General features: G+C 42.8%; 1 protein-coding gene across 3 annotated transcripts; it reads left to right on the top strand.

Annotated features, from left to right (window-relative positions):
- Positions 1-11: 11 nt before the first annotated feature.
- Positions 12-24,174, top strand: LOC124256135 (probable E3 ubiquitin-protein ligase RHG1A). 3 transcript variants are annotated; one of them, XM_046690090.1, is made up of 9 exons: positions 12-633; positions 7,646-7,779; positions 8,719-8,932; positions 9,544-9,599; positions 11,587-11,644; positions 12,374-12,423; positions 20,664-20,747; positions 21,437-21,661; positions 23,002-24,174. In XM_046690090.1, exons 1-9 carry the CDS (start codon positions 12-14, stop codon positions 23,050-23,052), a joined length of 1,494 nt encoding a protein of 497 aa, XP_046546046.1. In that variant the 3' UTR covers positions 23,053-24,174. The 3 variants fall into 3 exon arrangements, with proteins under 3 accessions (XP_046546046.1, XP_046546048.1, XP_046546047.1); XM_046690092.1 differs by having other exon boundaries at positions 11,602-11,644; XM_046690091.1 differs by having other exon boundaries at positions 7,649-7,779.
- Positions 24,175-26,105: the final 1,931 nt, after the last annotated feature.

Raw genomic sequence — 26,105 nt, forward strand, 5'->3', positions numbered from 1 at the left:
ATAGTGTGATAATGTGTACGCCACCAGTACACAGGGGAGATAACCCTGCTCCCAGGACTTTTAGCATATCTGAGTCTTCCTTTCTCAATCAGCTGCCACCTGGAGGACCGAAGCCTTCAAATGTTGACAGGGTTGATAGCTCTGGGAATGCTAGAAAAACCTGTTGTTATAACACCAATCTGACCTTCAACAGACCTGAGAACAATGTGTATCGGACCAGTGCTGAATTTTCCACGCCGTCTCAAACCGTACATGTTAACAATACAAAACCCAATAACATTATTCACAGTATTGACCTAACGAGGTCCGAAAGTCCTACTTTTTGTTCTCCCCAGAACCGTGTGAATGGAATGCATAATAACTGTCGTTTTCAGACTCCTACCCATGATGTTGCAAGGCGGGAGACTGTTCACATAGAACCGACACATCCAATTTCTGTTGATGTTGGAAGACCGGAGAGGTCACCATCTCCTGATATTATCCCGCTGGGTGTGTTCAACCTTGCAGTTAATCGGCGGCCCGAGTTTGATCTGTCGATCACTCCACAGCCAATGAGGAATCGCACTGGCAGTCGAAGACATGCACGGGCATCAGGGCTGAGACGAAACCGGATGGGGAATATTAACAATAGCGGTGAGCTTGATGAATGTCATATTCGATGTTAGCAATGTTAAGGGGATGTCAGTGTTCAAAATTGGGAATGAATGTTATGGGATCCTTCCATGTCTCTAAGTAAATGTCTCCAGATAGACTGTAATCAAAATGCTATGTCAGCATACCTAAGCCGATGAAACAACAAGGATTTCTCGAGAATTCTAAACCATGTGCACTTTATAGGCAAACTGGAAAAGGTGCATATTTGGTGGAAACGACATTTCTTATTTTCCTAAATCCTGTGGTATAATCCTCTATATTGGGGTCTATCTGTAGAGATCCGGGTTAGATTTGGTCTTCAGTAACCCATGCTTGTTGTAAGAGGCGACTAACGGGATCGGGTGGTCAGGCTTGCTGACTTGGTCAACACATGTCATCATATCCCAATTGAGTAGATCAATGCTCATGATGTTAATCTCTGGATCGTCTGGTCCACACTTGATTATTTACAGACCCCCTCAATACAGCTGGAATATTGCTGAGTGTGGTGTAAAACTAAACTCACTCACTCACTTTATTGGGGTCTTGTTATCAGTGTGTACAGTCAACCCTATGAAGTCATAACACTACTGAAAACATTCGGAACATCAACTGGAGATATTTGATTCCAATTTGGGAAGTTGGCCGACATTTACTCTACAGTTGTGGCTACAGTTTGGCTACTCAGCATATGGAGATAAATCTTGCCACTTACCGGTATACTGGTTATACTGTGCAGCATGTAAATCATGTTAATAGACATTTCAAGTATGTCGTCTGATGTATGTGTAATTAGGATTATAAACATAGTCATTAATAGTCTGTCAGGTTCAGGTTCATTGATGATTGAGGTATATTTCCATGTAGAATCAGATCATGACAACATTCTTGACACGTTTAACATTGTTTGACATACTGACAGTCTGGTCCAGACACGATTGTTCACAGACTGCTGTCATACAGTTGATTCTTTTTCAGAAGAAGTCCTCCTTGGGATACATATAAGCATTAAAATGTCCATTTTAAAATACCTACGAGAGTTGTAACAATATTTCAATAAAATAATTTACCAAACAAAAAACTCGTTTTGTTTAGTGAGACCACCCCTACAGGGCCACTCACAGGGCCCCCTACTGCCAAGAGCAGGTAAATCTGGTTGCTTACCTCGTACCTCACTTTTCATGCTGTCGTTGTCAAGAACGATTGTGCATGGTCCAGTAGAAGACACGTCTTCGCCTATCTACGAAAGAGAAATGAGTGAGAAAGAGTTGAATTCTGTATGTATGGTTCCTTCTTTTTCGCACAGCTGGAATCTTCGTATGACTTTTTTCATTCATGATTTGTTGTAACTTTGCTGGTGTGTTTGCTGTTTCCAGCCATGTGGCAGGCAAGATGGCAGACCGCGTGAGCCCTTCTTTATCCCTTCTGCTGGCTTTGTAAGCCATTGAAGTCGGGTTGTAAGGTTTTCATATTTCATTACGTAGGTTATGCTTGCCTAAATTCCTCTTTTCAGTGGTGTTTTGTAAGTTATGGTAGAGTGATTTTGTAGCGTGTTCGTTTCGTATCGCTCACAAATGTTGCTCTTTGTTAGTTATGTGCACAATTAGGCTTCGCTATTGTTGCTTTATGCTAGTATTTTAATAGCTTTGCTGTAGCAGTTAAATATCGCCCGTGCATTGTATTTTTCGGTATTATTGTGTGCATATTCCACTAAGTTAAACAGTCCTTGCTATTAGTCATAGCGCGGTTCTGGTTTTTGCAGTCCAAGGGGTGTGTTATCCCTAGCGCTACATTATCGCCTCAGGATCGCCACCTTCTATGTTTGCGTTGTTTGGCGGAGGAAGCCCATGATGACCAGGGTTGTACCATGTGTCAGGCATTTTCCCTGGTTCCATCAAGTCGAGACATAGCGGACATGATGTTCTACATGTCTTTGCTTCAGGCGGTGGGAGGGGGGGGAGGGAAAGGCTAAGAAAAAGAAGAGTTCCTCTTCTTCTGCGTCTGTATCAGGGGATACAGTGTCTAAACGGGATCTTCGGTCCCTTCACCAGCCATTCCTTCCACTTCACAGGCACCTTCCTCTCCAAATGTCCCTGTTTCAAATCCATTTACATTTGAACTAATCTCTGATCTTTTACAGCAACAAATGGTGTCGGTTCACTTGCTCATATCTGACGCGTTGTTCTGTCCCCGTCAGGAGATTGGCGTCCGTCCAGGTATGGTGGGGTATGTGCTTACTGCCAGTCCGAGCCTCTGCTCTGGGTCTGGGTCGGTAGTTGGTGCCGGTGCTACGGGTACTGTCCCGTAGTTTCCACTACCCCCTTGCATTTGGCCCCACCGCTTGCGCCTGGTTTTGCTGGGCCATTCGGTGTCAGCGCTGTTTGGTTTGCCATTGGGGAATTCCATGTCGGGCTCTTCCTCGTCTCGCCACCGTGACTCAGTGTCGAGTCTTGGGTTGGTCGTACTCTGCTCGAGCCTCTGTCACTCTCCCTAGACCCCTTGGAGCTATCTCTAGACACAGAGACTTCGCTCCAGGAGGATAGGTTCGAGAAGGCTATGGAGGAGGATGAGGGTCAGGTACACCATCAATATCGCTCGGTGCGTCCCTGAGACAGGTGCGGGACCCTAAGGAGTTTCGCCTCCCCGGGGAGGCATTCGCTCCTACTAAGGTGGCAGAATCACAGCTTCGCATTTTGCCTTCAGTCCTATCTGAAGTTTTTAACCCACTCTTCAGTGGTACCAGGTCCAGGTTCAACTTGCCCGAGCTGGACCGTCGGTACCTCATGGGTGAGGCCGGTCTATATAATCCCCCAGTGGTTGCCGATTGTGTCTATACATCAGTTGCCCTGGGGGGTTCATCTGGTAGCTCGCTTGCTTCCGCCAAGCAAGGCCGTCGGCTTCCGCCATTCACCGCTAGTGCCACAGCACTCAAGTCCGCGTATCGCTCCTTTCCAGTACCTCAAGGTTACCATCCATTCAGCCTATATCTCAGTATTGCAGAGGCAATTAGTGGATGTGGGCGGGGTCAAGGAAGATGCGTCTCCCTCCACCTTGGCTGAACAGTTGACATAGGTCCAGTCACATCTGGCGCACGACTCTATTAGGTTGTCTGCTTGTCAAATGATGTCTGCAGTTATGGGCCTCCGTCACCTTTGGCACTCTGTTGCGCGGTACTCTCCCGCCACGCAACAGGCACTACTGGTGTTGCCATTCCGGATGGGTTCTACCCTGTTCCCTGAGGCAGCTACAGTAGTCCAGGAGGCCGCGGAGGCTATGTCAACCTTCGAGGACTCTAAGCCCTTGTTGGAGCAGCCTCACTCGTCTTGCGTGCGGCCCCTGGCACTTGTCTCCACTTATCCTTCTGCCTCGGCGAAGGAACCTGTTAAATGGGCTCAGCCATTACAGTCGCAAGGGCAGAGGCAGGGGCAAGGGCAAGGGCAAGGCTGTGACGCCCCAATAGCCTGTTCAGAGGAAGGGGAAGTCAGCCCTGGCTTCCACGCAATAATTCCTCCGGGAGCTCTTGTCGGTACCAGATTCATTGCCTCATGACAAATATCCCTGTGGGCGGTCAACTTACTCTCTTCCTGTCAGAATGGGAAAAGGTCACCTCCAATCCCTGGGTCCTGTCCACACTCAGGGAAGGCCACATGCCACAGTGGAAGTGAGACCCACCTCCCTTCTCCGGGATCCGTTGCACTCCAGTGCTGGCAATCCCGGAGAAAGCAGAGGCGTTCCGTGCCGAGGTCCAGTCATTACTGGACAAGGCAGCCATCGAGGTGGTTCCAGTGGGACAGGAAGAGGCGGGTTATTACTCGACCTATTTCTTTGTCACCAAAAAGGACGGAGGGTTCAGACCTATTTTAAATCTCATAGGTCTGAACGACTTGATAGAGGTACCGTCCTTCAAGATGGAGACACTGCGTTCTCATCTGTGGAAAAGGGAGATTGGCTCACGTCAATCGACCTCAAAGACGCGTACCTCCATGTCCCAATGCACCCTGAGTTCAGGAAATACCTAAGGTTTTCCTTCGACGGGAGGTGCTATCAGCTTCGTGTGCTCCCCTTCGGGATCTCCACGGCACCAAGGGTGTTCACCAAACTCATGCTAATTCCAGCGCAGGTAGCCAGGTCACAGGGCAGGTGCTGTCACCCGTACCTAAACGATTGGCTTCTTCGTGCACTTTCCACTCACTTGAGTCGAGTTGCGACACTTTCCGTGATGAGTATACTCACCAAGTTAGGTTGGATTATCAATCTCAAGAAGTCAGAACTGGTTCCCACCCAGGATCTGGTTTTCTTGGGAGCGAGGTGTAGTCTCCCTCTCTCTGGACCGCGTCACCAAAGTCCAGAGAGTTGTGTTACAATTTCTCGAATTCCCCAGGGCCTCAGCTCGACTTGGCCCCAGTTGCTAGGCAACAAGGCGGCAACAGTGGACAATGTTTGGCGAATGCGGTTGAGGATGCGACCCATTCAGCAAGCTTTGGCTCGAATGTGGGTTCACTCCCAGAGTTACGAGTTGATTCTCCACACTCTGGGGTGGCTAATTCTTCATTTGTGGTTTCCCGTCTCTCTCTGGTGCAACCAGTTCGACATACAGGTGATGCCTGTTCATCTCCCCGGGGCGGACAACGTTTGAGCAGACACGCTCTCTCGACGTATCCTGGCCCGCATGAGTGGATGCTAAATCGGGAGATATTCGGGATTATCTCCCAGTTGTTTGGGTCGTTCCAGGTGGATCTGTTTGCTTCTGGAGGGACGAACCAGATTCCGGTGTTTTGCCGGATCCGAGAGCCATCGCCTCGGACGCTTTTCAGCTCGATTGGACGGACAGGGTTCTGTGGGCGTTTTCGCCATTACCCCTGATTCCCAAGGTCCTCTCGCAGCTTGCCACCCAACCAGCTCGACTGCTTGTGGTCCTTGCACCTCGGCTCAAAGGAGGTTTCCGGTACTACTCAGGTTTCTGGCTCAGCCTCCTGTACTATTACCCTTTCGACCGGACCTACCCAGGATTCATTGGGTGGCCTGTCCACTGTCCGGAATCGCCTCCAAGTGAGGGGAATTCCTGCACCAGTTGCAGACACATTTCGCAGAGGGATTCGACAAACGTTCAATATGAGGATAGATGGGCCTGTTATACGCGCTGGTGTGTCGGCAGAGGGATTCTCGATCCCTTTTCTTCAACTGTAGTTGAAGTGCTGGAGTTTTTACAGTTTCGGTTAGAGGCAGGCTTAGCCACGGGGCTTATCCAGGGCTACTCCACGGCAATCTCTGCCTTCCATGTACCTGCCGACGGTGCTTTCTTGGGGCAGCACCCTCTTGTGCAGCGCTTTTTAGCAGGCATGGACAGAATCCGTCCGACTGTCCGGTGGATTACTCTCCCGTGGGACTTGTCAATCGTTCTTGATTGGATATCCGGTCCTCTCTTTTACGATCTGTTGTCTCTTTCACTCCAGCTGTTAAGTTGGAAGGCTGCCTTTCTTGTGGCGGTAACATCTGGCCAGCGAGTAGGCGATATCCACGATGTCAGCGGATCCTGCTCTGACTGTCTTTCACAAAGACAGAGTCAGTATTCGGTTGCCAGACTCTTACCATCCTAAGATCGCAGGTGCCTTTCACATAAAGCCGGCTATTGAACTGCCAGCTTTCACTTAGCCTCGATCGTCCGGTACCTCTCTTCGACGTGCTCACGTCTTAGATGTCCGTAAGACTCTCAAGGCTTATATCAAACGAACGGCTGCTATCAGGAAAGATAAGCAGCTGTTTTGCTGTTATGGCAGTGGTAAGGCTGGTCTTCCAGCGAACAAGCAGACCAGATCTAGGCGGCTTGTCTCTGCCATTTGTATGAGTTACACTCACAAAGGGTTAACTATTCCTGATGGGTTAAAAGCTCATTCGGTTAGGGCAGTGGCTACATCAAAGGCATATGCCGCGGCACTGCCCATTGAGGAGATCTCCTTAGCGGCTATTTGGATCCGAGCGAGTACAGCCATTATCAGCTGGACAAACACTCACGGGAACATGCTCGGTTTGGCCAGACAGTTCTCACCAGTGGGCAGTGTCGTGACTCTCTAGCCACACGACTGTTTTTACTTCCTGGTGTCGGTTATAAAAATTCCACAATTTTTATCGGTGTGGTATCATATTGGTGGTGTTTTTTACCAATTTTATTGGCTCTAGCGTTATACGCTATATCCACTGTTTTTCCTCCCTGCACCACGCTTCACTGGTTTGGGATTATGAGTGGAATATTTAGGACTTGCTCATACATTCCTTCCCATTTTGATGGTTGGGGGGTGGGACTTACGTCCGTCATTATAATTTCAGGAGAAGCATATAAGCTAGGCTCCTTCTACCCCGCCTTGCCACACCCCCGCCTGATTGACATCAGCGATCACGTGACTCGGTAAGTGTGTTTTTCTCTCTCTCTCGGCTTCGTCTGTGAACTAGATGAACTATGTTAGCCAGACAGAATACCGCCTGACTCGCCATCGTTGGGAGTCTGTCTTATGCTTATATGTACCCCAAGGAGGACTTCTTCTGAAAAAGAATTTTACAAACCTGTAGAGGTTATGAATTCTTTGAAGAAAGTCCTCCTTGGGGTACGGCCACCCACCTCCCCCCATTCTGTCTGACACGTTCAGCATGATAAGTGAGGTACGAGGTAAGAGTTACCTGCTCTTGGCTGTAGGGGGCCCTGTGAATGGCTAAACTAAACAAAACGAGGTTTTTGTTTGGTAAAATATTTTATTGAAATATTGTTACAACTGTCATAGGTATTTTAAAATGGCCATTTTAATGCATATATGTACCCAACGGAGGACTTTCTTCAAAGAATTCATAACCTCTACAGGTTTGTAAATATTTTGCTGAGTGTGGTGCTTCACAACAAATAAAGGAACTAATGATGCAGTTTACTGTTAAGAGGTATTATAATTATATCGTTCATAGAACTAGTGCTTCCAGTCAAGTCTCAAAACAGCAGTCATGTGTAAAAGTTTTCACACTAATTTAGCAGCTCTGGATGACGGTATCTCGCCAACGACAACGCGGCTGATGTCGGAGGTGTCAGTCAGCAATGACGCGGACGAGGCTGTGAGTCTAGTGAGACAAATGGAGGATGATGAACAGTATGCTCGCAGGTTGCAGGTAAGATGTCATCACGAAATCTTTTTGTATGTGATTGCTAGTGCATTGGTCGTTTTCGTCCCTGTAGTTACGTCTTAATTTGATGAGAATAGTGTTTGGAATATTTTCATCTGAGATGAAATTTTATCAGTAATCCATACATGAGATGGATTTCAGGGAGGACTGGCTCCTCAGTAACCCATGCGTGTCATAAGAGCCAAGTAGTGGGACCAGGTGGTCAACATGTATCATTGTATCCCAGTTAAGTAGATAAACGCTCATGATGTCAATCACTTGATTGTCTGGTCTAGACTTGGTTACTTACAGACTCCCAATGTATAGCTAGAACATTGCTAAGGGACGTATATGACAACCATAAACAACCATATGAGCCAGCTGTGATAAGGATAGTTATCATGTGTGACCTAGCTGCTTGTTGTCAAACACCAACAATGATGATCATTGCTCATGCTGTTGACCACTGGTTTGTTGAGCCAGATTATATTCTGGTCAATGTGATAGAGCAGATTTATTGTTGACTGGCATCAAACAACAGTCATTGTTATAGTTACCGATGCATTTCAAGAAATTAGTTCTACTGTACTGTATTAGAATTGTACATCTTTGTGTGTTTGAATGCCTTGTTGTTGTATCCATTGTACTATGTGTCATCTACCCATGAAGGTCTGGGTTAGAGTGAACCTTCAGTAGCCCATGCTTGTCGTAAAAGGCGTCTAACATGTGTGGTCAGGCTCATTGGCTTGGTTAACAAATGTCATCGGTTCCCAATTGCGCAGGTCGATGCTCATGATGTTCATCACTCGATTGTCTGGTCCAGACTCGATTATTTACAGACTGCCGTCTAATAGCTGGAATATTGTTGAGTGTGGCATAACACTAAACTTACTCACTCACTCACTCACTTATGTCATCTGAAGGCTATGTGACCTTGACCTTCAGGAGGAGATGGACAAGGAGTTTGCAATGTCCCTCCATCAAGCAGATGCAGGTTTTGCACAGTCGGACCACGCAGGAGCATTTGGAGCAGAGGAGGCAGCATGTCCACCAGCACTCTCCCCAACATTCCTACAGTATTGTCGTAGTCCTGTCCGTCGCCGTGGTTACAACAGCAACCGACAGCCAGTCATCAGAAGACGCAGGGGAGCTGCAGCAGGTACATGACATGAACAGGCCATTGTGTTTTACCTCAATTGTCATTAGAACATTCAAATTCTACTAACTTTTGAAAATTTGAAATTGGGTAATTTCAAATACATGCACTGAAAATACAGGTATGTTTTTTAAAACATATTCTAATTCATTACTAATGCGGCTTGATTTCCTGAAATATAAGGTGAGCTACAGCATATGTACTTGGATTTACATGTATTTCTTAATAGAAATGTATCTGGACTGTACTTTTAGTTACTCGTTAAAGAGGTACAGATTACTTTTTACTTTATCTGACTGTAATTCATTTGAACTTCACTCTTTGCTTGTTATCCATCCATCTTGTGCTTTGAGGTAATCTCATGAAAACTCAAAGGCAGTAAAACTGCACATACACACCCACAGTTGTGTCTAAAAAGGAGTACTCACAAAATTCAAATCTGATTCTAAACATCACCACAAGGCAAGCCATGGTCAAATAAATTTTGAGTAATTTTAAAGTTCTTTGACATGGGTCACTGATAATTGTTCAGGTTTTAAGAGCAATTCCTTTCCTATATTTGTCAAGTTCTATATCTGAAGCACATCCTATATTTTAACTGTTGTTGGTTGCAGCAGAGCCAGAGGAAGCCTCTTATGAGGAACTTGTTGTTGATGGGCCAGGATTTGAGGTAAATACTGTCATACAGAATCCTTATGGTTCTGTGGTATATTGTAAAGTACAAATAAAATGGTGGTATTCCTCATAAACATGCCATCTCAATATACTGTAAATCATGAAATTAATGCGTCACAAATTTAATGCGAGTGCAAGGGTGTAGTCTAAAATGCGTTACGAAATTAATGCGAGCTCAGGAATCTGTGTTGATGATAAAATGTGACACCTGTTGTTCTTTTTCTTTTCACACTTGTTATTTACCAAATAACCTGAAATGAGCTTGTTAAGCAATGAATGGAAATGAGCTGACAATGTTTTGATTACGTGATTGCTTGCTACTACTTGTCTTATGACAACATGTATAAACGTGATCCGACTTGAAAGACATAAGTCATCTACCAAGGTACAACAAACAATTGGCTGACGAATGTCTGGTCTGGCTGATGTCCTTGAGTGACTTTAAACAATGACCAGTGATTGTAACAAGTGATAATTACATGTGGCTTGAGATACCTGTAATGAGGAAGTGACCTGTATTGGTGTAATGTGTAGTGTCAACAGATTTATGTTTTCTGTCTTTTAATAAGTTCTCAAAAGTAGACATGATCAGACTGAAATGCGTCATTATAATAATGCTAGAAAAGTACAGACACATTTGTTCGCATTAATAAAATGCTCGCATTAATTTCATGATTTACAGTAGCTGGAATATTGCTGATTGCGGCTTTAAACAACAAACCAACAAAGCAAACCATAAATATGTACCATTTAAGGGCTGTGATTTTTAACCAATTCTTAATGGCTGAAGTTTGCTATAAATTTTAACTGGAATAAAACTGACATCAAGTGTAATCATGGTAATGTGGCCATAGATGTGAGAAAGTTTTTCATTACTTCCTTGAATGTCCATTGTATACTATTCATAAACTGTTAAAATCTTTAGAACATATTGTCAAAAATAGAACACTGATTGATATTAATCTTATCTTACAAGGCAATGCAGGTCTCCCAATCACTGACAACCAGAATGTTTTCAAATATGTACATATCTATATCTCTCAAACAAAATCGCTTTCTCAGTTAACATCTGTTGTACATATCCTAGCCTATGTCTGTCACTTGTGTACTTTGTTGTAAGATGAATTGTGTAATTATCCGTAGAGGGCTTTTCTGAGATGGATAACTTGTGCCCAATCCTTTTCTTGAATGAATAAAATATGTTTAAAAAAACAAACAAAAACCAATCATGGTAAACATGTTTGTGTTGTTTAAGCTGGACAAGCTACGAACTCTGAAGACTTGTGACAAAGTTTTCACTGGTGGGCTAGTGCTGTAGAACTGGCATAAAACCAAGCTAGTACCTGCAGCCAGAAATATGTACAATGATCTTAAATGTTATGTTAAACCCAGTTTCACCTCATTTCACCTCTTCTCAACTCATCGCAAAGATGTGAGTGAGAATGTGATCTTCAGCAGCCCCCTCACCTCACTAGTAGCTGCAAGGTTGCTTATCTGATGCAATAATCTTCGCTCACATGGCCATGAGCCTCCTTGCCCCAGTCATCTGAAATTTTGGAAGTTTAATTTGTTTTCTTTCCAATTTTGTCAGTATGGATATAATTACAGGAAACACTTGCCCAAAATTATATGTGGACTTAACTATTTGAACTTGAAACGACCGATTCTTCATGTTCTATGCATCTTGTCCTATGCTGTGATTTTCCTGCTGAGTATAATATTCTGTTGAATATGTTAAATAGTAAATGTTGTTGTGGTTGCATATTCCATTGTAATCTTTATCATTATTTGTCACTCTGATATGTTTGACTAGTGATATATCAATATGTCACTTGTTTTGTCTTGTTCCTTTTCTCATGCTCATTGATTCCCAGACCAACCATGCTCCATATTGTTCAGGATCTTTCATGCTCTATATTTACCATGATTCAAAATATGTTTCCATGTTTACACCCAATAATGACTCCTATCTTGTATTTAAGCATCCTATGTTCCAGCATGGTGCTCGACGCTTTCCTCCTGGGTCTGACCATCCTCTAGGTGATGATCTTCCTATGTTATGTCTTACATGAATGCTTCACTTAGAGGCTGCGTGCACGGACAGACCTCTCTCATGAAATCTCTGCCCCTATTGGGTACCTCTTTCATTCAAGGGCGGTGGGATAGCCTAGTGGTTAAAGAGTTGGCTTGTCATGCCGGAAGGCCCAGGTTTGATTCCCCACATGGGTACAATGTGTGAAGCCCATTTCTGGTGTCCCCCACTATGATATTGCTAAATTATTGCCAAAAGCGTTGTAAAACCATAGCTCACTCACTGTTTCAATCAAGATCTGATAATCCATTATTATTGCAAGTCATGTCAAGTGAACCCAGAGCAAACTTGAACTCAAAATAAAATCTGTGGATGGAGTGTGAGACAGGATAAATCATCCAAATATCAGGAAAATGGGAAGGATTTGTACCCATAACATTTAACAAGTTTATGTTTAATATGCAAAGACAGGCAGATATAGCTTCTTTCCCCAACTGTTTTGGTGCTTCAGGGTTTGAGAATGTACTCTTTTCCCATGGCAACTCTGGGTCAATATTGAATCCCTGCAAGTGGATAAATTGATCAGGCTTGGTGACATGTTTGATTGGGTGCAGCTCACAGTGTCTGGTCCAGGATGTTATCAAATAGCTGGAATAGTGCTGAGTGCAATGTTATCTATAGAAACGAATCTTCTACCCATGATGTCTGTAATTGAAAGAACTGATGTTCTGTTGCAGCTCTAATGGAAGCACACATTCTGGCTCTTCTAGACAACTCCCCTGTCACTGTGAGTATAAGCTGGACCAGAGATCACTATGCAGTTAAAGAATCTGTAGTTTTTGTCAAGGACACGCTAACATGTCATGATTCGTAACATGACCATTGTGTAAATATATGTTTATTATTAATACACAATGGCATGAAAGTGGTCAGATGTAAAGTATGTTATATTTGGGATTACATTTCTTCAGTAAACAGCACATATTTATAGCTTTCAGTCATGGGAGCCGTGCCAATATACACTTGTCGGAGGGGTACACAGAGTATGTGGTCTATACTACTAGTAGTCAGACTTCCATATATTTCCTTATCCTGACTCATGCTCTTTTGCTTGTCTCCTTCTTCTTGCGAACACAGTGGAACACTTGTATCTCCCAATTGAAGTTCCCTTCAATGTAAAATCACTAATTAGTACTCCCGAGTTATCTGTCCCCTCAAAGCGCGGGAACGAGGGCGCCACCTCCTGCCATGTGCCTCACTCTCTCTTTGTTCGCCCAGTGAGCAGGACGTGAGAGCGCCTGTGTCTCCCTACACACTATATCCTTTAATTATATTTATTTTGTTACCTCTTATATTCATCTATAGAGGTGTAACTAGTATCCTTATTCAACATGCATTGATATTTATTCGTGTTTCTGCTGCTTTATTCACGGTTCGCCCGTGTTTGCTCAGCAGATTGCGTTAATGAGGGTCTGCACTGTTTGTAAATTACGTTTCTCTGCTGCCGATCCGCATTTAATATGCCCTAGTTGTACAACGCCATGCTCTATTGTTTCACGCTGCAATTTATGTATTAAATTGTCTAATTCTGCCTTTGATAAATATTTATATTACGTCTTGAGACGTGCAGCAGATAGATCTCGGAAACAATCTTCAGTCATGGCTGATAGATCAGAGTCAGATATACCCTGTCAACTGTTGGCGGACGACCCTCTACCGTCTGGTGTTCCGCCTGAGTTACCTTCGGGGGAGAAGCGTGGGACGCAGTCCGCTATATCCAAGAAGCGACCTGCATCCCAGGACATTCCATCATCACAGTCTAAGACTAGGAGAGCTTCCACGTCGTCATTACGTACGCTCCGCACCCCCAGGGCTACAGCTTCGTCGAAAGGGAAACCCACGAAGGCTAATAAAAAACTTTTCATCAGAATTGTGTTTATATGATGATGACATTCCGATTATCATTCCAGATGTACGGCATAAGAAGCGACCAGTATCGGCTACCGTCACTTCAGCGCAGATCAACACGCAACTAGAGATGCCTACGCTGACGGCTGAGATTCTAACTGAGGGTCCCGTCGCTACCACAGAGAGGGCAGCCTCAACGTCAGCGCAGACCGTCCCAGACGACCTGGTCAACCAGATTATGATGTTGATTGAAGACCGATACGGTTTACAGAGGCCTCAGAGCCGCGGGCCCCAGAGCCCAACCCATAATCAGTCATGTAGGGCCCCAGAGCCCGCTATGACTTCGCGTAGGGCCCCAGAGCCCACAAACGCGCCTCCACGAAGGGCAACCCAGCCCGTATCGAAGCCTTCGCGAAGGACGTCCCAGTCCGCCTCCACGAAGGACCTAGATCCTCACCATTCGCGGAAGGCTTCACGGAGGAGGAGTACTTCACCGAGCTCAGACCCTGTAGAACACAGAGGTCGTTCGCGAAGCAAGCTCCTATCTAATGAGTCGGACTCAGACTCGCTACCTTCACGAAGGCCTTCACCAAGGTTAAGTGGCTCCAAGTCATCTTCATTCAGAAGATCTATAAGGGATTCACCGAGAGCTATACGAAGCCACCATCGTTCGCCAAGGAAGCTCCACGAAGGTCTCCCTATAGAAGCCAATCGTCAGTCCGTTCAAGACATCTCCGTCCTATAGTTGTCGAGGGATTCATTAGGACCTTAGCGAAACTACAGGTCACCCTACAAGCACAGTTCGTCGGGTTATTCACCACGTCGATCCCCTCGCCGATTTACACACAAGTATCCAGCGAAGCAGAGACATCGCAGTACTTGTCTATCAACTGTATGCCACATGCCGTCTACAAGCCTACGCGAAGGCATTCGCACAGGCTATTTACAACGCAGAACGTCGCTGTATTATTTTATCAACAGAGCGTTATATAGTTACGCGAAGTACTATTTTACAGATGAAGAGCCTAATTAAGGATCTTCAGGCCGACTACCTACATCAAGGGCATCAACGACGTTTCGCAGATCTTCACAGGAATCACCTATTCCGTATATATTGCTAGGTATGCAATCCCGGACCACGATACGATTATCTACATGCATGACCATTACGCAGATCTGCAGACAATTCAATAACGGAATTGAGCAGCAGCCTTGTTACAGCAAGTAAAACACATAATCGTCAACGATTTCCTGAGAAGAAATATGTACAACAAGTTCAGCTTTAATTCTACAATTATGACGCTACATTGATGTATGCAGTCTACAAGCTGACAACTTGCAAGTTTTATTGAGCCTATATATAAGGAAGTCGGCATTATCTTCAAGACTGAAGTTACATTCACAACAGCCAGGAAAATAACCTACCCAGCATTAATATTACAGAGCGAGGTAATTCGCGCCGAAAGATTCGCACGTTTACCATTAACCCTCGATACACGTGGTCACTCGTGTAACTTCGGGAAGCTACGGACAAGACTGACGATTGATCTAATATCAACGACGGCACTAAATAATACAAGGTTCCTTTTCCTGCTACACCGGTGACATCACAGCGCGGGTACATTACAGAATCAAAATGCCTTGTTCTGATTGGACCGCGATGGACAACGCCCTACGCAGAGGTCGATCATAGTTCACAGTTCAAGACATAGGTTGCAAGTGACAACAACATATCAGTGAACGAGCAAAACCTCCTTACAGTCCAGTTAATCTGAACCTTCATGATTGGGCTGCCTTCATGAGGTTAGAGACCTAGGCGTCTTGTTAATAGAGCCAGAATCGATAACACATCTCTACGTAGATGTGTCACTACATGGTTGGGGAGCCCATCTCGCCAACAGGACGGCATCAGGGCTATGGAGCAATCAAGAGAGCAAATTACACATAAATCTGCTAGAGATGCAAGCAGTGATAAACGCCATAATGCACTGGAGCAACTTACTACAGAATGCTCAGTTGATGATTCACACAGACAATTCGACAGTGGCGTTTTATGTGAACAAACTAAGCTCAACCAGGTCCCCGAACCTATTGACTCTATGTTTTCAATTGTTCGATTTAATCGACAATCTCAACATACATGTCAGAGCATGTCACATTCCAGGAGCAAAGAATGTAATAGCAGACGCTCTCTCTTGGCCACACCTACCATCGCTGACAGAATGGATGCTCCATACAGAGATATTCACTCAAATTATCAAGAAATAGGAACTCCACTAATAGACCTATTTGCCACTCGATTCAACAAACAACTGACAACATTCGTATCGCCAGTTCCAGACCCACTAGCATTGGCAACGGACGCACTAAGCATATCGTGGGAAGGACTCAACGCGTACGCTTTTCCGCCACCAGCGTTAATCCCACAAGTCTTACTCAAAATCAGTCAAACGCAGAGCCTCCATCTGAATTTGGTCGCGGCCTACTGACCAGCGAGAACGTGGTTTCCAACTCTTATTCAAGGAATCGGACAACCAATACTACATCTTCCAGAGTGCTCGAATCTGTTAATACATCCGCACACCAAACAAGCGCACGGAAAGCCAGAAATATTCCAACTTCACGTATGGATTGTATCAAGGCGTGTCTGAATAAGAGGTTATTCAGCCAGAGCGGAAAAAGCAGTCACGCTTGCCCTGCGTAACTCAACTCGCAACTTATACGATGACAAATGGCACAGTTTTGTCAATCATGCTGCAAAGAAAGGATTTACAGCTAGATATGCTACTCATCCTCAAGTGGCTGACTACTTATGTTATCTACGTCAGACTAAGAATCTAAAAGGCTCAACTTTGTCCACCTATCTTGCAGCAATAAGCTCTGTCATAACTATGAGAACGGGCGTCAAGTTAACCAAACCCCAGAGTTACTCGCCTTGCTACGAGCATTCCGATTGGAGGATTAAAAACGGAAGTTTCACGCTCCAGCTTGGGATCTGAATATAGTGCTCCAACACCTCACAAGTGAGGCTTATGAACCGTTAGAATCTACATCGTTGAATCTCTGACTCAGATAACCTCGTTCCTGTTATCTCAAGCTACGGCTGCCAGGATGTCAGAGATTCACGCATTGGATTACGAGAGAACACACTTTGATGATATACTTGGACCTCATGATACGATGGATCTATCACTATGGCCAGTAAGAGCACTGAAAATATATCTCCACCGATCCAAACAGAGGAGGGAAAAATTCAAGAGATTATTTTTCCTCTATCAACAGCTACGCAGACTGAAGTCTCACGTACTACTATCTCCATTTGGATCAGAACTGTCATACTACGTGCCTACAAAACTGCAGGACTCGACCCTCCAAGAGCTTCTAATCCTCATGAAATTAGAGCGCTAGCATTTACACTTGCTCTACACGGCATCTGCTCTTTGAATACCATAATGGAGGGTTGTTTCTGGAGATCCGATATGGTGTTTGCCAACCACTATCTGAGAGATATCACCACCGAGGACGTCTCAGGTATCCACCATTTCGGTCCCATGGTCCTCGCACAACAGTTGACAGTTCCTCGGAGAAGATAAGTCAATCTTACAGATTTCTACTTATCTTATAACAGTACTAAATAGCTACATGCTATATATATTTTGCTTAAGTTCTTTTATTATCTTAAGCTCAGTACTATGGTTATTATATCATACAATATATTAGCTAACAACTCTACGGAGTTTGCTATTATATATTTAGCTTAAGTTAATCATATCTTAAGCTCAGTACTATGGTTACATTATAAATATATTAGCTAACAAACTCTACGGAGTTTTTGCTATTATATATGTAGCTTAAGTTAATTATATCTTAAGCACAGTACTATACTCATATCATAAAAATATATTAGCTAACAAACTCTACGGAGTTTTTGCTATTATATATGTAGCTTAAGTTTATTCATATCTTAAGCTCAGTACTATGTTTATATCATAAAAGTATATTAGCTAACAAACTCTAAGGAGTTTTTTACTATTATATATTTAGCTTAAGTTTCATCATATCTTAAGCTCAGTATTATGGTTACATTATAAAATGTATTAGCTAACAAACTCTACGGAGTTTTTGCTATTATATATTTAGCTTAAGTTAATTATATCTTAAGCACAGTACTATACTCATATCATAAAATTATATTAGCTAACAAACTCTAAGGAGTTTTGCTATTATATATATAGCTTAAGTTTTATTCATATCTTAAGCTTAGTACTATGTTTACTTCATAAAAGTATATTAGCTAATAAACTCTAAGGAGTTTTTACTATTGTATATTTAGCTTAAGTTTAATCATATCTTAAGCTCAGTACTATGGTTATATCATAAAAGTATATTAGCTAACAAACTCTAAGGAGTTTTTGCTATTATATATGTAGCTTAAAGGTCTTGGTGTGAGCTATTTTTCTAATGTTTGTTGATATCTCACAGGCTTGAGCTTTTATATGTTATGACAGTAAATAAACTGTTTATATAATTTCATTTGTCTATTTCACCACCGCGGTCTTCTTACCGAGTCACTTTCTCAGTTCGATACTTAAAAGCAATGTCATTATTTAGCGTTGACACAATTTCTAACTGTGATATAGATATGTCGCTGTCACAGACAAAACTCAATGTCTTGTTTTATTGACACCTGTGTGTCTGCCTGCCTGTCGCTAATGACAATATTCAATACACAACTGCGATCACTGACCACATGCAATTTGAACTTAACACCAATCAGGCTATACACCATAAACAAAGCGCATTGATTTATGGCCCGAGTTAGGTCTCAGTCACATTATGTAATTACACAGACAGGCAGGTGTGATACTTGAACACATGACATGTTATGATGTCTGTTGATTGCAAAATGTTATACATAAAAAATGAGCATGTATTTATTAAGTTTATTCATATCTTAAGCTCAGTACTATGTTTATATCATAAAAGTATATTAGCTAACAATCTCTAAGGAGTTTATGCTATCATATTAACAAGCTTAAGAGTCTATTAGTCTTAAGCATTGTATTCATGTTGTATATACTTTTATCATAATATTTATATTGTAATAACCCATATATGGCAGCTGATAAGTTAGCAGCAGGAATTCATCAATTCAGTGCCTTTATGAAGTTCCCATAAGGGTTATTACAGTCATTACAGTACAAATCACTAATTATCTAAATCCAAAGTATTCTGTATTCCCACCTCCGTATCCGTCGGATTCTACAAGCAAAAGAGCATGAGTCAGGATAAGGAAAAATATGTAATTTTCTGAATAAAATTGATATTTTATACTTATCCTGACTCATGAGGTAAGCCCTCCCATCCTCCCCACATAACACTTTGGATTTCCCTGATAATTCAAGTGTTGGGCTCACTATATGAGGAGAGAGTGAGGCACATGGCAGGAGGTGGCACCCTCGTTCCCACGCTTTGAGGGGACAGATAACTCGGGAGTACTAATTAGTGATTTTACATTGAAGGGAACTTCAATTGGGAGATACAAGTGTTCCACTGTGTTCGCAAGAAGAAGGAGACAAGCAAAAGAGCATGAGTCAGGATAAGTATAAAATATCAATTTTATTCAGAAAATTACATTTTTGTGGAAGCAACTGTGGCTGAGTGGGTTAGATGGCTGGCTTTGTGTGTTCCTGATTAAGAGCCTGACTCTGAGACTGTAGGTTCGAATCCCGGATGCGACTCATCCTTACAAGAGTACAACTTTACTGAGGAAGTGTAATCCCAAATTATTTGTATTCATCCCTTCACTGTACTTTGGAAACTATCATTGAGGTCTAGCAGACAGATAGTCTGCCCGAGTTGAGATATGTTCAGTCCCTAGCCTTATTCAAAGATGGTACTTTTTGTTCCAGTTCTGGTGCTCCCATTAAAGCAAATATGACAAAGACTGGTTGGCTATGAGTCTTACTGTCTGAATGGTGTATCCATGTTAACCTAGGGTATGCCGGCAAGCACCTGAAAACCAACATAGTCCTGAGTATTTCAAGCAGCATCACACATGCATGTTACTGTATATTGGAAATAATCTTTAACGCAGAGTTAAACCCCATTTTACCTCACCTCGTTTAAGAGTGAGTGTGTTTAGTTTTACGCCGCACTCAGCAATATTCCAGCTATATGGCGGCGGTCTGTAAATAATTGAGTCTGAACCAGACAATCCAGTGATCAGCAGCATGAGCATCGATCTGCGCAATTGGGAACCAATGACATATGTTGACCAAGTCAGCGAGCCTGACCACCCGATCCCGTTAGTTGCCTCTTACGCCACTCATGGGCTACTGAAGATCAGTATTCTAACCCAGACTTTCACAGGTCATCTCGTTTAAGAACTGTGAAGATCTGTGATTACTATTGAATGAAGCCCTCTTCGTTGACACAATGCCTTGTGAAGGTTGCATGTTCCTCATCTAAGCTGAAATACAAATTGAGACCCACAGTCTTGTTTTCCAGTCTTTAGAATTGATCTTCAGTAACCCATGTTTGTCGTAAGAGGTGACTGGGATCGGGTGGTCAGGCTCGCTGGCTTGGTTGACACATGTCATTGTATCCCAGTTGTGTAGATCGATGCTCATGCTGTTGATCACTGGATTGTCTGACCACGCTTGATTATTTACACACAGCTGCAATATAGCTGGAATATTGCTGAGTGTGCCATAAAACTAAACTCACTCACCTCCTTTTGATTGCCATGAGAAATAAACACAATAGGTACAATATGCAGCCCCAAACAACTGGAACTTTGAGAACAGTAGCTGATCAAGGAACCTATGAGATAACCCTGAATTCATAACTATACCGTTTGAGGGAGTTTAACTTGTGAGATACAGGAGCAACTCACAATGAAAGGACAGAGGCAGTAAAAGGATTCCGTCTGAAAGAGCACTTCAGAGTCTCCAAGGGACAAATACATGAAAGAAAGACAGAGGATAACTAAGCTGCTGAAAGAAAAAAGGAATGGCACACTGCTTAAACTTCAGTGACAATGTCTGAAAGTAGGACCTCTGATTGCATACTGATGTACATTCCAGACTAGCTAATGACTAAATGCTTTGTTAACAGCGCCGTGGACGAAGGAGGGGAAACAATGGTGGCCGCTTCCTACGGAATCTACACAGTCCTGTTGGCGATGGGAATGACTACGAGGTGTGTTGTCATAATCAACAGACATACAAACCATTATATTTAGGGCAGAATGAATACAATAATGTGAATTTTTTATATGTTGATAACTGCCTGAATTCATTTCAGTGATTTGGTGTTGGCATCTCTGAATACTGTGAATGGAGAGATGCTAGATTGCTTTATCATTATTTGTCCTTGTAATAAAGAGAAATACACTGGTGCCTTTTAATTTGTACTTATCAATATTTCTGTGTAAAGAAGAGATTACAAAACACTAGTCATGACACATTTCTACATGACATTGTAGTTTGTACTTTAGCTGTCTGTTATGATCATGGTTAGAATAAGTCTTCAGCAACCCATGCTTGTTGTAAGAGGCAACTAACGGGATCAGGTGGTCAGTCTCGCTTGACTATTATGTCATATTGTTCAGAACAGTATGATGTAATGTGTTTTGTGTCTCAACAATAGGCTGACGTCAGTGAAGTTTTTTGTCTGTTCCATACGTTTTTCTTTGCTTTACTTTTTGAATGACACTACTGAGTATTCATATAAATACAGAATACTCTATTTAAGTTAAGGGTTTTAATCTTGGGAATGTATTGTCAGGTATAATTACCTTGATTAACTCAAGGCATTATCTGTAGTTTCTATGTACTTCTTTGGGTATTCTCTAATTATCGATTGCTTCATCTTCCCTGTATTTCCAGGAGCTCCTGGAGTTGGCCGAGTCCCTGGGTGAAGTAAAGCAGAAAGGCATGACAAAGTCCGAGCTGAACCGTCTCCCTATACGCAAGTTCAAGAGTAGTGACAGCAGCGGTAACGACACCACAGACTGCCTCATCTGCATGTGTGACTACCAGGAGGGGGACAGTCTACGCATACTGCCATGTTGCCATGAGTTTCACCAACCTTGTATAGATAAATGGCTTAAGGTGAGTTCATGAATGAGGTTATGGGTGTTTCCATGAGTTTCACCAACCTTGTATAGATAAATGGCTTAAGGTGAGTTCATGAATGAGGTTATGGGTGTTGCCATGAGTTTCACCAACCTTGTATAGATAAATGGCTTAAGGTGAGTTCATGAATGAGGTTAGTTATGGGTGTTGCCATGAGTTTCACCAACCTTGTATAGATAAATGGCTTAAGGTGAGTTCAAGAATGAGGTTATGGGTGTTGCCATGAGTTTCACCAACCTTGTATAGATAAATGGCTTAAGGTGAGTTCATGAATGAGGTTATGGGTGTTTCCATGAGTTTTACCAACCTTGTATAGATAAATGGCTTAAAGTGAGACCAAGAATGAGGTAATGGGTGTTTCCATGAGTTTCACCAACCTTGTATAGATAAATGGCTTAAGGTGAGTTCAAGAATGAGGTTATGGGTGTTTCCATGAGTTTCACCAACCTTGTATAGATAAATGGCTTAAAGTGAGACCAAGAATGAGGCTAGGTGTTTATGTAAGTTTCACCAACCGTGTATAGACAAAAGGCTGATATCGAGTTCATGACGTCTTCAAATGAGGCTGTGTGTTTTGCTGTAAGTTTCACCAACCTGTACTCAGTTTGACATACTCCTAAACTCCAAACAGTGTGTGTGTGTGTGTGTGAGTGAGTGTGTGAGTGTGTGTGTGTGAGTGAGGGAGAGGGAGAGATGACAATGCAAGAATATTGCTAAAAGTGACATAATACCTTTTCTTTTCTGACATTGTCACTGGTGTCTGTGGTCCAGGGACCTGGGTTATTTTCCCCACATGGCTACAATGTGTTAAGCCCATTTGTGGTGTCCCCGCTATTATATAACTGGAATATTGCTAAAAGCGGCGTAAAACCATACTCACTCACTGTAAACCTACAAACAGCCGACCGCCTCCATGGTGTAGTGGTTAGAGCGTCCGCCCAGAGAGCGGAAGGTCGTGGGTTCGATCCCCGACTGCGTCATACCAAAAGACGTTAAAATATGGTACTTGTTGGTCCCTGCCTGGCGCTCGGCATTAATGGGTACAACAAGGACTGGTTGGCTCGGAGTCAGTATAATGTGTCTGAGTGGGGTATTCATGCTTCACTGCGGCATGGTATCTCATTGAGCTAGCACTATAAAACCAGCTTCAGTGTGGGCTAGTACAAGCAGCCGCACATACACATACACACGCATTCACGTCGTCATATGAGCGGAATATTCTCAAGTATGATGTTAAACCCAATTTCACCTCACCTCACAAGCAGCCAACAAACAGACACAACAGTGAAATAAGGATGTCATTTCTTTGTTTCCAGAACACCGCCACCTGTCCGATTTGTCGTGTGGATGTGAAAAACAGCAGCTGAGGAAGACAATATTTAGTGTTGTAGGCTAGATGACTGTTAGCTGTTGTCCTGATGTGACAAGGAACCCTATATGCTTGTTGGTACAAGTGGTAGTAGATGATACTGTCTGTAGGATGGAATGAATCTGTTGGTGTTGGATGTGCTTTTGTATGCATTTCTGTTTTATTTAAATGTGAGAATAACCGTAAAGAATATTTATTGAATCTAACCTCATTCGAACAAATAACCTGTCTCTCTGTCACTCATATCTCTGTATTCAAGTCTTTTGCACATTCAACAAACATAAAACTGTTTCAATGTAGGCCATCATTCTTATTTCAATGTACAACACACGTAAAACTGTTATAATTAGGCCAAGAAAAAATGTTTCTCAACCAGAGCAAATTGAGAAAGACCTGGGCCCGTTGCACAAAGCAATCGTAGGTCTAAGACAATCATAAGCGTATGTAAAAGTGAGAGAGTTACGATAATCTTACTAAGAACACTTGTGCAATGAAGCCTTGGTCCTTTTGCACAATGCTGGGATCATAATAACTCCAAAATTTCAACACACATTTATTATAGTGTTAACGCTAACACAGTATATTCTAGAGGGCCCATGTTTTGTGTGTAGTTTTTGTCAGTGATTTTGACAAACTCACAAGCAGCCATGATGGTGTAGTAGGTTTAAATAAGGGGAGGCAACTCTTTTGTTTAAAATCCAGTCATTCTTGAGATTCTGAATTAATTGAAGACCATTGATTAACATTAGTGTGAAATAATCCCCAAATTAGAAAAGACTTGAATAAAAAATGTGTATGACCCATGTCGTGAGGAATACTTTCTGTTTTGTCATGGCCCAACTTTAAGAACTGACATTAGCAATGCTGGTCTTTGTCTGATACACAAGCAAGTCATTGTCAAGGAACGGTTGAGTCTCACACTGTACACTGTATGAGTGGGGTAACCATGGTTTAACTGTGACGTGGTATCTCAGTATAAGACTATAAGAAGTACAAGACTGGCTAGTCTAGACTAGTTCAAACAGCACCTCTCCTGCAGTATTCTAAGACAGATGGTGTAGCCTATTGGGCAGTCTGTCCACTAAACAACCCTAAGACACACACACACACACACACACCACACCCACACCAAAAAATAAACCCCAACTCGCTCACTCCAAGGATGTGTTGGGTTTATACGTCTGTCGTCTTTATATGGCTTTCAGCTATTCCAACCTGTGCTGTGAGAGAGAATCCCCCCCCCAATAAACCCCAACTCGCTCACTCCAAGGATGTGTTCAGTTTATACGTCTGTCGTCTTTATATGGCTTTCAGCTATTCCAACCTGTGCTGTGAGAGAGAATCCCCCCCCCAATAAACCCCAACTCGCTCACTCCAAGGATGTGTTCAGTTTATACATCTGTCGTCTTTCAGCTATTCCATCCCATGCTGTGATATGAATGAGAGAATGCCCAAATCGAAATAAACTCAACTCACTGGCTCACTCAGATGTGGTCAGTGTATACGTGTTCATGCAGATGACCCAGGTTCGAGTTTGTCTAGGGGGGGTAGAGTAGCCTAGTGGTTAAAGCATTTGCTCGTCAAAATCCCAGGTTCTTTTCCCCACATGGGTACAATGTGTGAAGCGCATTACTGATGTCCCCCGCCATGATGTTGCTGGAATGGTGCTGAAAGTGGTGTAAAGCCTACTCACTCACTCACCTACCTGAGTCTGTGGGTACATGTTGTGACATGCTGTTGTCCAGGTCCATTAAACCACCATCCCTCTAGTGTGGCATCCAAAACACACACACACACACCACCACAACCCCACCCCACCTGCCCCTTCCTCCACCCCCTTCCTCCTCCTGTATCCTAACCATGCCACATTCTATTCCTCTTTTCTGCAGTGAAATGTCCTTGGAGGTTTAATAACAGCTTGGTCACATATACATGCAACACACAAGACTTTTAACTTCTATTCCTCTTTTCTGCAGTGAAATGTCCTTGGAGGTTTAATAACAGCTTGGTCATTCATTGTCTGTGTTCACCCTTTAATTTTACACTTTTATGATATTGTTATAATTGTTTGATTAAAGATGATTTAACTGCAACAGAAATTTGTTTCATTGCCAAATGTGATGATAGCGAAGACATGATGAAATATGTTTATATCCTGATACATGATGAAGAACATGACAGTTGCAAGCACAGATATCAAGCTTCACAATTTTAATGATAGCTTAAATCGTCTTCAGTGAATGCGCACCAGTAATTCTACACCACAGTTCAACTTGACGAGTTACTGTTGACATCACCTAACATACAGAAACCCAAAACTGCAAGTACTATAATGACAGTAAAATGTTTCTCTGCCTTCACATTTTATTTGGCTTATGAATCTGCAGTGATTAAGAATTGAAAATTTGAAAACATGTAAATACATGTATCAAAACATTTCTAAACATAAACAGTAATCATTGATTTCAGAAGGCTGACATCTCTTTTCACTGTGAGAGCTTGAGCTCCATAAATATATTTTGACAGATCTGAGCAAGCAAAAGTCTGCACACTGAACATAAATAGCTTGGATGTATCAACAGAGGTGAAACAATAACTTGATCATGATTGATGGCATTTAACTGGGTGACGAAGGAAATGTTTTCTGTTTATGCAATGATGCATGTTTTACACCGTTTTTATGTTTATATCTCCATAAACACAAAAAATATCAAAGTCAGTTTTTTTATTGAAACGATTGTTAATAGTCGAAGACAATCTTCTGATCGTGTCACGTGTCCCAGCACCTCATTCATCTTGACAGGGGGCGGTGGGGTAGCCTAGTGGTTAAAGCATTCGCTCGTCACGCTGAAGGCTGGGGTTCCATTCCCCACATGGGTACAATAGTGAAGCCCATTTCTGGTGTCCACCCACCGTTATATTGCTGGAATATTGCTAAAAGCACCATATAACTCGCTCATCTTGATAGCTGAAGACAAGGATTATGTCATCAGAGACTGATGGTGGGGATGATTTAAAGGCCATTGTAGATGGCTGGAATAGTGCTGGTTA

Source organism: Haliotis rubra, unplaced genomic scaffold, assembly GCF_003918875.1.
Source record: "Haliotis rubra isolate DU_JTF1 unplaced genomic scaffold, ASM391887v1 Scf62, whole genome shotgun sequence".
In the NCBI taxonomy this organism is placed as follows: Eukaryota; Metazoa; Mollusca; class Gastropoda; order Lepetellida; family Haliotidae; genus Haliotis; species Haliotis rubra.